Here is a 14871-nt window from a genome sequence, read left to right as displayed (position 1 = left end):
AAGTGTGGAAAAGCCCTTTATCAGGTAAGGGGACACCACTTGAGGGCACATTCACCCCCTGGCCAGCGTCTAGGGGCTTGAAAGCCTGCAGTGGGTGAGATCAAAGAGACAGAAACACCCCATGGAGAGTCCTCTCTTTTTTCAATAGCACAGAAACTTGGTGACCTGCCCACGAGGGAAGACAGCAACCCCCTCATCTGTGGGCAGCCATGGCCCCCCTTTCCCACTTGTTCTTGCAAATCAGTGGAGCAGCAGCAGGCGGGGAGACATCACAAACAGGGGCGGTGGAAATTTCATGCCTCCCACAATCTGGTACTGCTGCTCAGGGGGAAATGGCTGTACAGCCTTGGAACCAGGGCTGCAGAAGGCGAGGGGCCTCAGAGGGTGTGGGGCCCGGGAGAAGTGGTTGGAGAGTCAGCTGGAGAGGCCTTGTGGCCCACGTGCCACCACCCAGGATCAAATGCCCAGGTGGATGATGTACTTTGTCCTTACCTGCACTCCCATGATAACTTGTATGGGACAGAAGGCTGAGTCGCTTCTCTAACTGCAAAGCTTCATGGGCCACTCTCTCTTCCGTGCATGCAGGATTTATGCTGGGGTCTTTAAAAAATCAAAACCAAAGTGACAAATCACAACTGAGGCCTAGCTGTAAAAAAAAAAATGCTTCCACTTTAATAGTCTAAGTAGAGCACCTGGAGCAAGCATCAAGGCTGCCTGCGAACCTTAAACATGAGCACTTTGTTGCTTTATAGTCAAGAGGGTTCAGGTACTAGAGTTCTGTTCTTTCCTGCCACCCAAAATCTTTACATATAGCATCAGAAGGGGAGGTTTTTAATATCAGCTGCTAATAACTCCCTCCAGGAGTGGTACCTCGGGTTACAGATGCTTCAGGTTACAGACACTTCAGGTTACAGACTATAGTACCTTGGGTTAAGAACTTTGCTTCAGAATGAGAACAGAAATTGTGCGGCGGCAGCAGTCAGAGGCCCCATTAGCTAAAATGGTACCTCAGGTTAAGAACAGTTTCAGGTTAAGAACGGACCTCCAGAACGACTTAAGTTCTTAACCCGAGGTACCACTGTAAAATGATAAATTCATAATTCCTTCTTGGCAAACAATACTTGTTCTTCTATTTTCCAGTCAGGAATTTCAGTAATTATTACAGTTAATACATTTGTAAAAAGATATTTGAATATCTAGACATCAATGCTATTTTCACCATTTATCAGATATTACTTTCCCTTCAGTGACAACCATGCCCTCATTTAATCTGGTAGGATGCACAAATTTTAATCTAGCTTGTTGAAGACCACACAGTGATTTCTTGAACCACTTTGAAGTTTAAGTGTTAATGTTCTAAATATTTAACAGCTGAAATCCTATGCACACCTATCAGAAAGTGAGCCCAATTGAGCCTACTGGGATTTACAGCTGAGTCAACACTTGTAGAATTGGCCTGTAAATCATGTTTCTTCAAGGTTTGTCTCATTCTATGAGATACAACTGAACTAATGATGCTTGGACTAAAAATTTGGGGTGCTAATAATGTATTCATGTATTTCAAACTACACAATATGATTGTTTCCTTCTAACCAACCAGTTGTTGTTGGCATCCATCTGTCTCGAGAGACAATGGAGTCTGCCTCCAGGGGTGAAGCAGTGGCGTAGCGTGGGGGGTGCAGGGGGGGCCGGCCGCACCGGGCGCAACATCTGGGGGTTAGGGAAATCCACGGGTTAGGGGGCGCAAATCCACAGGTTAGGGGGCGCAAATCCATGGGTTAGGGGGCGCAAATTACTTGCCTTGCCCCGGGTGCTGATAACCCACGCTATGCCACTGGGGTGAAGTCTAACCTTTGCGTTAACAGCACCAAAGTGACCTCCACAGGGTGCAAGAATAGGCAGTGTGTCTGTAGGTCCTGGGCTGCCCAGGCAACAACCCGCCCCCTTGGCCTCGCTGAGGTGGTCCAAAGAAAAGCAGAGCAATATGTTTGGCATCAGCTTGGCTGCAGGAGTTGCTGGAAGGAGTGTATCCAACCATCTTAGGGACTCCACTCTGGATTTGTCTAGGGTTTACTCTTGAGACTTTTCTTCTCCCAAAGATATGCCAAAAGGCAGCGGAGGTTTAGGATCAGAATTTTGCTTCTCCGAGGTTGAGCCCCATCTGTCCTTACTTCCCTTGACAGCAGTTGCTGCCTTCTTGACCATTGGCCCACTGTGGGTCTCTTCTGCTCAATCCACTAGAGCCTGTCTTCATATGCAGGGCAAGTCCCTAACTCACCAAGGATTTAAGATCCATTGGCTACCCTCACTTGGTTTAGCCTGCCAGTCAGCCGTTCTCAGGGTGTAGCACCACTCTATTCTGCCTTGGTCAGACCACACCTGGAGTACTGTGCCCAGTTCTGGTCATCACAATTTAAGAAGGATATTGACAAGCTAGAACATGTGCAGAGGAGAGTGACCAAGATAATCAAGGGTCTGGAAACCAAGACTGATGAGGAAAGGTTGAGGGAGTTGGGTATGTCCCATGGAAGATGAAGCAAGCTTGTTTTCTCCTGCTCTGGATGGTAGGACTCAAACCAGTGGCTTCATGTTACATGGAAGGAGATGCCAACTAAACATCGGGATGAACTTTCTCACAGTAAGAGCTTTTTGACAGTGGAATGGACTTCTTTAGAATGTGGTGGACTCTCCTTGGAGGTTTATAAGCAGAGGATGGATGGTCATCTGTTGTAGTTGAGATTCCTGCATTGCAGGGCATTAGACCAGTTGCCACTTGAGTCCCTTCCAACTCTACAATTCTATGATCCTATGATTCACCTGATACTAAACTGAACTAATAGCAATGCTCTTGATGGTTGCCTAGCAAGGAAAATTTTTACTTTCAAAATTAATTACCTGGCAACTTCCAATTATGTCAAAGTTTAACAAGTTAATTTTCAGAGTAGTGTGATGCAACTCAACTCAACATCTCAAATTAAAGTTGGGTCCCCCTCTAGCTTTTTAACATTTATAAACATTTATGCAACTATATGGGACGCAGGTGGTGCTATGGTCTAAACCACAGAGCCTAGGGCTTGCCGATCAGAAGGTTAGTGGTTCGAATCCCCGCCATGGGGTGAGCTCCCATTGCTCGGTCCAAGCTCCTGCCAACCTAGCAGTTCGAAAGCACACCAAAAAGTGCAAGTAGATAAACAGGTACCACTCCGGCGGGAAGGTAAACAACGTTTCCATGCACTGCTCTGGTTTCGCCAGAAGCAGCTTAGTCATGCTGGCCACATGACCTGGGAAAACGGTCTGCAGACAAACGTCACCTCTCTCGGCCAGTAAAACGAGATGAGCACTGCAACCCCAGAGTCATTCGCGACTGGACTTAACTGTCAGGGGTCTCTTTACCTATGCAACTATATATATACCTTTTATTTAGACAATCCAAGGAAAAATGTACATGTAATTGTATTTTGATGTTTAATGATGACAAACATTTTATGCATCCAGAACCTCTTATTCCAATCAAAGTGAAATATATTATACAAGCTAAACTCCCTTGTTACATGGTTATGCACAGTGCTATTTTTCTAGAAAAAGAGGTGCCAGAACTCACCATAAATGCATCCCTTGTTCTCATATAACGGCAATGGTGCCTACCTGGGAGGTGCTGGAACTGAGCTCCGGCTGAAAAAACGTGCTAGTTATGCTATACATCCAAAACTAACCTGGCAGGACTGGACGTAGACCAAAAGGGCCTTTCATTGGAGAGATGCCATGAACAATGCAATCAAAGAGAAAGCTGATCTTTTCTCCTTCCATGCAAGATAAAAAAAACACACCAGCCCCTGAAAGAAAGCAAAACATTTAGGACAATTTTAAATCTGGATAAAGGACACATGGGCATATTTATGCAACATCAAAAGAACCTAAGGAGCAATCTATATGCTATGCTGGCTCTAGCATTGCTTCCAGAAAGGTCTTATCGGTCACATTTCAGAGGTTCTTAACCTGTGTACCGTCCGGCGTTTCTGTACTAGACCAGAGCACTATAATAATATGGACTTGTGGTTGCTGTTTTGGTCAAATTCCTGAACCAGAGAGGAACCAATCTTGTGCCACATTGTGAACTTATGTTTGTGAAGGGCAACACATTATCGGGCTCTTGTCTTAGTGGATAATTAAATATAGCAAAAACCACATAGTTGCAGAAGGCTTTTTTTTAAACAGTGGTTTCGACACAATGAAACAAGAACCCGATCTTCTATCAAACATTTTGAATACAGTATATTATTACAGTCTAGAATGAATAGTGATCAAATGCTTTCAAAATGAAACTTTAACTGCCTTTCCTTTTTGAATATTATTTTACTACTTTTTCCCCCCTAGAAATAAGCCAAAAAGTCTTTTTTATTATTTCATTGACAAAAATGATTCTTAATTTTTCAGTCTGTTTAAAGTATCCCCCCTGAAACATTATCTAATATTTGTCCACATTCTAGACATGGGAATAAAGTGAGTGAAATCTGGATATTAAGGCTCCAGGAAACCACACAATCCCTAAAATAGTCCACAGGGTTAGCTCCCAAATCCTGTAATAAACTGACATGGACTGGTTCACAGCTGTTTCAAATGGGGTATTTTTATTAGGAAACATTTTAACGACAGGGAGACAAAATTCTTTTGCAGGGGAGCTGTTTCCTTCCCCCCCCCCCAAACACCTGTTCTGAGGTGAATTTTGGAAAATTCAAACTCATAAAAATAGCTGCCTCCTTTGCTACTCACTAGGGGGAGCCATTATAGTGGACAGCAGTTGAATATCCACTAAAAAAAACATTTTTACAGAGTAAGCATATTGTTCTTCCAACAGCTCAATTTAAAATTTCTTTTTTAAAAAACTTGGACATCCCTTTGAAAAAAACCATTTCTTTCTTTTAAAAAATTACCTTGCAAAACCCAAAATATGCTTTATTTAAAAATAGACTCAACAGTTTGTGAGTATGCTAATAAATCAGCAAAATCAATCACTGAATCAAAGTTAAACAAAGCTGGAGAGGCAATTGAAATTAACTGGGTAAATTTCACAATTTTGAGTCAAATCATTATTTCTCTACAAGGAAGATGGAAGGCTTTCAAAAAGTGTATAAAGGAGATTCTCCAAGCTTATTCTGACAATTTTTGAGAATGCACAGTTCCCTTGCTCCCAAAGGGACTACAAAATTCCCTGGTGCCTAAACATTCAGTTGGGGGGGCATTTGCATAGGTCTGTTTGAACTGTGATTAACATAAAAAATGGGAAAATAGCAGAACACTATTTTGATTGTGTGTGAGAGAGAGAGAGAGAGAGAGAGGAGTGAGGGAGAGGGAGAGAGAGATTTGCTTAGCTGTACTGAAAGGTTCATCCATATTCATATTTCAATATTCATATTTCAACACAAAAATCAAACCTCACAAAAATTCAGTTTACCTCTAATTTATTGATGTCTACAATGCCCTACATTACTTGACAGAATAATGTTTTTCCAGTTCTTGGAAAAGAAAGCACGTATCCAAGACACTTTCCTATCCTCCCTCAGCTCATGTCCAATTTGGACAGTGTGTTGTATTTGCTTAATGACAACTGAAGACATTCTCCTATCACTGGGTCAACATTAAAAATCCTTTAGGGCTAGCTATGCAAGACAAAATAATCCTGAAGACTGTTCTGGTCTGCAAAAATTATTGACACAACCCAAGTGTTAGAACATAGAGAGGCAAACTAAGGCCCAGGGGCCGAATCCGGCCCAATCGCCTTCTCAGTGCGGTCCGTGGACGGTCTGGGAATCAGTGTGTTTTTACATGAGTAGAATGTGTGCTTTTATTTAAAATGCATTTCTGGGTTATTTGTAGGGCCTGCCTGGTGTTTTTACATAAATAGAAGGTCAGTGGTTTGAATCCCCGTGACGGGGTGAGCTCCCATTGCTCGGTCCCTGCTCCTAGCTCCTGCTCCTCAGTCCCAACCTAGCAGTTCAAAAGTACATCAAAGTGCAAGTAGATAAATAGATACCGCTCCGGCGGGAAGGTAAACGGCGTTTCCGTGCGCTGCTCTGGTTTGCCAGAAGCGGCTTTGTCATGCTGGCCACATGACCTGGAAAAACTGTCTGCGGACAAACATCGGCTCCCTTGGCCAGTAAAGCAAGATGAGCACCACAACCCCAGAGTCGTTCACAACTGGACTTAGCTGTCAGGGGTTCTTTACCTTTACGGGGTACAAAGGAGAGTTTGAGGAAGAAGTTTAGGACCCTGAATCTGTCTGAGCAATAGGTGCTTTCAGCCCTACCTCTCAGTGGAAAAGTGGAAGCACCTGAAGCAAAGATGCCAGTTTCAGCCCAATGTTCACAAACATCCCCAAGGAAGGTTCAGACAAACTCGGTCCCACATTGAAAGACAAAGGGAAGAGTGTTGTGGGGCTGTGTGGGCTCCTTCCCCTGTGTGTGCAGCCAGCATGTAAAGGGGTTCTGCATCCATACTGATCTGCATGTTGAGTGAAGTGGCTCGTCTAATACAAAGATTGGAATACAGCTATCATTTGGCTTTTGCAATTCCCCAGATTTTGCACTGTAGTTCTCAGCTAAAAATAGATGCCAAAATTGCATTAAAATGTACTTACAAAACTAACACAGATAGACTGATCCATCCATCCCTAGATAAATGCATATGGCCCCTCCACATATCAGCTGAAATGTGTAGAAATTGGGGATGTTGCTAATACATTCATTATCAAAGGGGGGCAGCTAGCCAATGTGACTAAAAGCCTCAGAATGGGGTGGGATATGTCAAGCTGTGCAAATAAACCTCCCCTTTCTGAGAAAAATGCACATCCACACAGTTTCACAGCCCCATAGTTGTTCACAGACATAATAGAACATTATATTTTAGGACCATTTTGCCACTTTATTTGCAGCCCTAATATTTTTAATATATATATTCTTACATACAGATCCCTAACTGATGAGATGCTATCATTCTACAATTTTCTATATTCAAAAAGCTAATCAAAATTTAAGTGCAGAACACTCACAGAAACCACACCGAGTTCCTCCTTCAAAGACAAATCCGTTAGGAACAGCTCCGTAGCGTCGCAGATCTGAGAGTTTCCATTGTCCCATGATAGAGGGTGGGTTATCTTTTGCTAGTACTAGGATATCATTGCAAAAGTGGAGAGTTGCTGGACCACTCTCCAGTTTAGTTCCAGGTGCTACCACAACATGAAACCTGTGAACTATCAGAAGGAGGGGGAAATGAAAGTACAAGGGATTAATTTAATCATTTTGCCAAAAATAATTAAACAGTCAAATGCGCACGAAGACTGGTTTCATTGCCACTAACATAAAAATGTTCATGCTAATCCATGTTCATATAATGACGTTTAGCAAAGGCTACAAGACATAAAATAAAACTTGGTGGTGGTAACCTCTTTTCCTGTAATTTCATTACAATTTTATTTTAATTCTATATTTAAATATATTTTAAATATATATTTAAATATATAACAGCAAAGGGCTGAATATTTTAAGAGCAACTCATTTACTCTGATGGCTCACAGGGAAAACAAAGAACTTCCAACTACAGTCGTACCTCGGGTTACATACACTTCAGGTTACAGACTCCCCTAACCCAGAAATAGTACCTTGGGTTAAGAACTTTGCTTCAGGATGAGAACAGAAATCATGCTCTGGCAGCGCGGCGGCAGCAGGAGGCCCCATGAGCTAAAGTGGTGCTTCAGGTTAAGAACAGTTTCAGGTTAAGAACGGACCTCCGGAACAAATTAAGTACTTAACCCGAGGTACCACTGTACTCGGGTGGCGCTGTGGGTTAAAGCCTCAGCGCCTAGGGCTTGCCGATCGAAAGGTCGGCGGTTCGAATCCCTGCGGCGGGGTGCGCTCCCGCTGCTCGGTCCCAGCGCCTGCCAACCTAGCAGTTCGAAAGCACCTCCGGGTGCAAATAGATAAATAGGGACCGCTTACCAGTGGGAAGGTAAACGGCGTTTCCGTGTGCGGCTCTGGCTCGCCAGAGCAGCGATGTCACGCTGGCCACGTGACCCGGAAGTGTCTCCGGACAGCGCTGGCCCCTGGCCTCTTAAGTGAGATGGGCGCACAACCCCAGAGTCTGTCAAGACTGGCCCATACGGGCAGGGGTACCTTTACCTTTACCACTGTACTGAAACAATCTTTTTCATATTTCACAGAAAAAGACATTAATTTAATGGCAACAAAGAGAAGGCTGCATTTTAACAAGATGTGAAGGGGGGGGGGAGAGAAGAAGAAGAAGAAGAAGAAGAAGAAGAAGAAGAAGAAGAAGAGGAGGAGGAGTTTGGATTTGATATCCCGCTTTATCACTACCCTAAGGAGTCTCAAAGCGGCTAACAATCTCCTTTCCCTTCCTCCCCCACAACAAACACTCTGTGAGGTGAGTGGGGCTGTGAGACTTCAGAGAAGTGTGACTGGCCCAAGGTCACCCAGCTGCTGCATGTGGAGGAGCGGGGACGCGAACCCGGTTCACCACATTACGAGTCCACCACTCTTAACCACTACACCACACTGGCTCTCACTTATACTCGAGTCGCAGCTATTCAGAAAATCTGCTCTCCATCAAGTGAAATCCATCTAGTGAGTTATCATCTCAGTGGTACAGGGACACTTGCAGGGGAGAAATAAACCAGCAAGAGCGAGGGAAGCAACACTCCTCCTGCAGATTTCCCCTTAGCTAAGCCTACTTCCAGTCTTAGAGTCACAGATGGTTGAAATGACCTAGGGGGCATCTGCATGGGAGAAGTAGGGAGTGGGAATTAAGCATCAATGGGTGGAGATATTGGTTAAGAACCCCAATTTTTCCTTATAACGCAGCTTTCTAGTGTGCCAACTTCAAGCTCCTGCATACCAGCACTAATATTCAGGTTGATTCGCAATGGTGCCAGCTTCAAGCTCCCGCATACCAGCACTAATATTCAGGTTGATTCGCAATGGTGCATAAAATGCTGAGACCATCAAGCTTCACGAGACTGACTTTTTACATGACAGCTATGGATGAAGTGGTCATGACAACAGACCCTAAGACAGGATTGGGGAAACTCTGGTCCTCCATTTCTCCAGATGTTGTTGCACTCCAACTCCCATCAGCCTCAACCAATGATGCGATTTCTAGTCCAATAACATCTGGAGAGCCACAAGTTCCCCATCTCTGTCCTGAAAGGTGCTATAAAAAGCAAAAGAAAAGAGGGACAAGTAGCCAAACTAATTGTAGAAGGCAACCAAGGAGCAGGGAACCATCATATGTTAACAATATCATTGTAAAAAAAACAAAAATAAAATAAAATAGGATAAGGGGAAGCATGATTCAACCAACACACAAAGCAAGAGTTGTGTAGTCTCTGAAGCAAAGTGGACTCACAATACTTCTGGACCAATGTGGGATGGCTCAGAGCTATCAGATTAACTCCATGTTATTCACCTTCACAAAAGCAGAGGTGCATGAATGAATTTGCTGATATGTATAAATGGTAACTGATGCTAGGTTTACAAAGCCCATGGGAGCCAAACAGTTGTTTAGGTTTGCACATAGGCTAGTAAAATTGTTAATGTTTTTTTCTTTTCTCTCTGGTCTCAAAGCTACTGTATTTTTCGCTCCATAAGACGCACTTTTTTCCTCTTAAAAACTAAGGGGAAATGTCTGTGCGTCTTATGGAGCGAATGTGTGGTCCCTGGGGCTGGGGGGGATGGGACCCGGGCTTCCCCCGCCAGCCCTGGGAGCAGCGGGCAGGCTGCGCGCAGATGCCCCATGCTCCTGAGCAGCTGTGGGGTAGCCCGCGAAACCTCTGCAGGGCAGTGGGATGAAGGCTCCCCGCTGCCCTGCAGAGGTTTCGCGGGCTACCCCAGAAGCCAGAACAGCTAGAGAGAGTGCTGCGCAGCGCTCCCTCTAGCTGTTTTAGCTTCTGCCTTAGCGGCGCAAAGCCTTCGCAGGGCAGCAGGGAACCTTCATCCTGCTGCCCTGCAGAGGCTTCGCGCGGATATCCCTGGCTTTTGCGGGAGGTGGCCCCCAAGAGCCGCACTCCCTTTAAAGAGCCACGCGGAGTGTGTGTGTGGCTCTTGGGGGCTTTTCCCCGAGGAGGGAGACGCCTGCCCTTCTCCCTACTGTGGGAAAGCCTGCAAGCGCCGCACACACGCTCCGTGCAGCTCATGAAAGGGAGCGCTGAGCAGAGCCTGGGATGCATACAGGTTCTGCTCAGCGCTTCCTTTAATTAATTTTTTTTCTTGAATTCCCCCTCTAAAAACTAGGTGCGACTTATGGTCTTATGGAGCGAAAAATACGGTATATCACAAAGTACTTCAGAAATTCCCTTATGCACCAAAAGCACATTCCTGTACACAATATTTTTGCTTTAACCAAATGAACCATGTGTTTAAAAGAAGCAAACATTACCTTCACCTAAACTGTAGCGAATGCGCAGATCCCAGGCATGCATGGTTTCCTTGTTTTCAAAGCCCAGCATAACAACTTGACTCAAACAGATGATGGCAAGAGTGTGATTCAGGCCCTCATAACAAAGCCCAGGATCCAGGCCACAGATGTCTTCCAAAGTCACGCTGTTCCTCTCCTTCAGCCCCTTCAGTCGTTCAGATCTTTCCTTGTATACAAGCATAAGCAAGCAATCTGAAAGATGGAAGCCTGTGATCAAATACAAAGTATGGATGCATTGCAACATTTATTCTCATGCTGATCAGAATTTATCCTTAGTATTAACCAGGACTCATTTCCTAAACATTTCCTGATCAGATAATATAGATGTTAAAGCACCACATTTAAGCACTTATCAGATACAAAAGGAATAATTACAGGTACTACGCTAATTCAGGTGTGCAAACATTGCCATGTTCCGCAAAGCCATCTCACCTTGTGGAAAAAATAATTCCACCACTCCACAAGATTATCAATATGAATTTATGGGTTAAAACAAAATCTATGTCGTTATCCTAATGCTATCTTTTGTTAGCTATTCAGAAAATAAATATATATTGTCTATATCTCTTCCCAGTTCTGTCACTGGGACTGTTCTGAAGAATGTTGGCCCAGAAGTGGAAACAAGAGGAGATACCGACGATAGAAGAATGGAGATCAAAATTGATAGACTATGCAGAACTGGATAAACTAACTGGGAAAATCAGATACACTAAAGACCAAAAGTTCATCGAGGACTGGGGAAAATTTGGGGATTATCTGAAAAATATATGTGGTGTAAATGCAACGTTAGTGGGATTTAAAGAGGCACTGAAAAAAAAAAGTATTGTTTATTACAAACAATGGGAGTAAGGAGGAACAATGGCAATACGAAAGAAGGAAATGTGTATTAAAGGTATAAATATGGATGATTGTCAGAGACGCTGAAGGAAGTCAAAAACAGTTATAATTTGTTGTATGTGGGATTAAATGAATAATTGGATGGAAATTTATAAAATGTATAATAAAAATTTTTTTGAAAAAAAGGGACTGTTCTGAAGAAAGCAGGAAAGAAATCACTCTCATTTCACATGCTATTACCAAAGCACTAGAATGAGAATAATTATTTATTTCCATATTTTAAATGCACAGGCTTCTTTTTTCCAACGTTCTTATGGTATCAGGGGGCGGCCATCGGAACAGGGGAGGGAGGCAGGGGGATACAGAGAGCCTCCGATGCTTCTGAGGAGCAGCTCCTCGTCCAACAGTGAGGAAACCACGCCTCCAGTGGAGAAGAGAGGGAAGGGGGCAGCCAAGCAAAGGGAGGGCTCAAAGATGCTGCTGAGAGCCCAAGCGCCTCACCTAGCCCGGCTGGCCAGGAGGCACACATAACATTTCCGTCGCCCAGCTTACGCAGAGGGGTGAAACGTAAAGAGGGGAGGTAGAGATTCGGGGTGTCTAAGTTCTTGTGTTGGGGGAGAAACCGGAAGGGGCCACTCCCAGAATCTGCAAGTGACTAAGACGGACATGAACTTTGTGGTTCTGCACTGTAAATAGTTTGCACCAATAAAACCTGTAAAAGACAGGTTGGAGTCCTGCCTGGTTACTCACGAGCAACCACCACCCGCACCTGACACATGGTTTATAGACAATATAATAAAATAAGCAATTTAGCATTTAAACAATTAAATGCTCAAAGTCTTGTGATGTTGTCACTTAGACTTGTGGTTGGTAGTCTCTCTGAGTCTTTAGTGTTGACTGGAGACCTGAGAGGACTGGCACTGTGTAGCCTTTTCTTCTTCTTAGGCAAGGCTTTCTTCTTTTCATTAGTCACCATGAGGACCTTCTTTAAGGAACTACCGGAGAGCTTCACTCCTGAGAAAAAAGGGCCTACCAACTGGAAGATGGGATCCACATCTGAGTGATGGAGCTGCTAAAGGACCATTGGCTATCACTGATCTTGCTGCGAGATTTGTGGTATTAAGTAACAAATATGGGAGAAGCAGCTCCTGTTTCCGCCCTAGCAAATGCTGAGTTACAGCACAATCCTATTCATGTCTACTCAGAAGTAAGTCCGACTGAATTCATTAGGACTTATTTTCAGGTAAGTGGGACTAAAGTTGCTTAGTCACTGAGGCCTCAAAACTCTTATTTAAAACCAAGTCAGTGCATTTTCATATGCGAATCCTTTGAGGTTTCCCCTATAAGGCAAATCCTTTGAGGCCGCCACCACTGCGTTGTACCCAAGGGTCCTGCATCCTACCCATGTCACTGAGAAGAGGGGAAAGTGTAGTTTGTCACTGAATGGCTTGCCTGCTCCTGAAAATAAGCCAACGGTGAAGTCAAATGGAAGAAAGCCCAAGGGCAAGGGACTGCAACTTTGCAGGTGTCTATTGCCTATTATGCTTGCCCAGCCCTGAGAAGGCAGCAAAGGCAGGAGAGAAAAATGGGAGTAAAAACAGAAAGGCTATGAGGAATTGTACCTCCTTTTGATAGAATCACAGAGTTGTAAGAGATCCCCAAGGATCATCTAGTCCAACCCCCTGCAAATAATCCTTGACAGATCCAACCTCTGTTCAAAAACCTCCAGTGAAGGATACTCCACCACATTCTGAGATAGCCTATCAGAAAGTTCTTCCTGATGTTTAGTTGGAATCTCCTTCCTTGTAATTTGGATTATTTGGATTTGGTCCTACTCTCTGGAGCAGGAGCAAACAAGCTCACTCCACCTTCTATGTGATTGACAGTCCTTCAGATATCTGAAGTAGGCTATCATATCTCCTCTCATTTTCCTGTTTCCCAGGCGAAACATACCCAACTCCTTTAACCATTCATCTTAAGGCTTGGTTTCCAGACGCTTGATCATCTTGGTCGCCCTCCACTGCACATATTCCAGCTTGTCAATATCCTTCTCAAACTGTGGTGCCCCCTCTGCCCAGTTGTTCCTCTCTGCCCAGTCCACTTGAACTTGAGGGGATGGTGTAACAGGATAGAGAAAAGGGCAGGTGTATTTCAAGTTCATCATGCTGCCTCCACTTCCCTGCTGCCCTAGACCAGCAGAAAAGGCCAAGGAAAATGCCTTCCTGCAATCATGTAGTTTAGGAAAGAAGCAGGCAGCTCAAGCATACCCTCTCCATTCTTGTCTGCCAAGTGCTCCCCAAAGAAAAGTAAGCCCCAACTGATTCCTTTGAAGAAATGGCAGGGTAGGGAGAAGTACAAGAATTGCTGCAAAACGATGTAGCATCTGGCTAATCTAGACTCTGCTTCTCCCTCCCCATCACAAGCCAGAAACGGATGGCAGAAAAGACTCAGCCCCCATAGAGCTCACCTATCTTCACCTGCATCATACTTTTTTAAAGAAAAAAACCTAAGCCCTTGTTGAAGATGTGTCATGTAAGATGTGTCATTAAAATAAAAGAGAGCATAAAAAGAAGAGCACAGATTCCGCTTTTGAGATCTAAGGCAGGACAATTCTAGAGACTGGGAGCTCCTCTCCAGCAGAGGAATCAAAGTTCAAGCCGGCCTTATCTCATTCTGATGCAACAAGGGTGGGAGGATAACCCTGAAATGTCTAGAGCATGTCCACCTTACTAGAACAGGGTAACCATGAAGATCAGTTACAGGTCATTTTTTTGGGGGGGGGGTGCTTTCCTCCACTTTTACTTTTTATTTTTAATATTGAGAACCTATTGGCACACACTTTTTATGTGACATAAAGCTCTTGACGCATTTTTAAAAAATGTTACAGCACATACAAAAATGTCTCTCTCATATATATATATATATATATATAATCAAAGAGCAGATAAAAGCAATGTGATGTAAAATTCCACTTATGATACCTATTGTTCCAAAAATGTAAATTATTCTGAGAGGTCTCCAAAGAGGTTGCTGGAATAACATGTTTTACCTAAGAAACAAACATACAAACAAAATTGCTTCCAGTAGCACCTTAGAGACCAACTAAGTTTGTTATTGGTATGAGCTTTTGTCTAAGGTGCTACTGGAAGGAATTCTTTTGTTTATGTTTCAACTATGGCAGACCAACACGGCTACCTACCTGTAACTTACCTAAGAAAGTTTGTTTAATTTTTTGTTAGCCATTCAACGTGAGTAAGATTAATTTAAGGCAATAAATAAAATATTTCTCCAGAATTATGAACTTTTCTTGAAACTGTACTTTTTACATATCCATGCAAGATTACCAACAGGGGGAGGCAAGTGTATTTCAGTATTTATTACAGCATGAATTTCAGTCCAATATAAGTTAATTTTAATATATATAATGCTTCAAAAACCCAATATATTACATGCATTAAAAAGAAAGCTCTGCCTATCCATTCATTATCACAGCCATTTCTTATGGGAAGAATGGTATGGGAATAGAGAAGAGGCAATTGTCACTGGGGAGGA

At 43.6% G+C, this 14871-nt stretch overlaps 1 protein-coding gene across 3 annotated transcripts in view; it reads right to left on the bottom strand.

Moving 5' to 3' along the window:
- The window catches only part of DOK7 (docking protein 7), a 39240-nt gene that overhangs the window by 22643 nt on the left and 1726 nt on the right, over positions 1 to 14871 (bottom strand). For all 3 annotated transcript variants that reach the window (XM_079991573.1, XM_079991572.1, XM_079991571.1), the window contains exons 3-6: positions 10444 to 10674; positions 7046 to 7246; positions 3714 to 3833; positions 493 to 600 (exon numbers count right to left, since the gene is read on the bottom strand). In XM_079991573.1, coding sequence (XP_079847699.1) covers positions 493 to 600; positions 3714 to 3833; positions 7046 to 7246; positions 10444 to 10674 — 660 coding nt within the window. The remainder of the gene's footprint in view (positions 1 to 492; positions 601 to 3713; positions 3834 to 7045; positions 7247 to 10443; positions 10675 to 14871) is intronic.

Source organism: Podarcis cretensis (genome assembly GCF_951804945.1).
Source record: "Podarcis cretensis genome assembly, chromosome: 9".
In the NCBI taxonomy this organism is placed as follows: Eukaryota; Metazoa; Chordata; class Lepidosauria; order Squamata; family Lacertidae; genus Podarcis; species Podarcis cretensis.
This window is presented reverse-complemented; position numbering and strand designations above follow the sequence as displayed.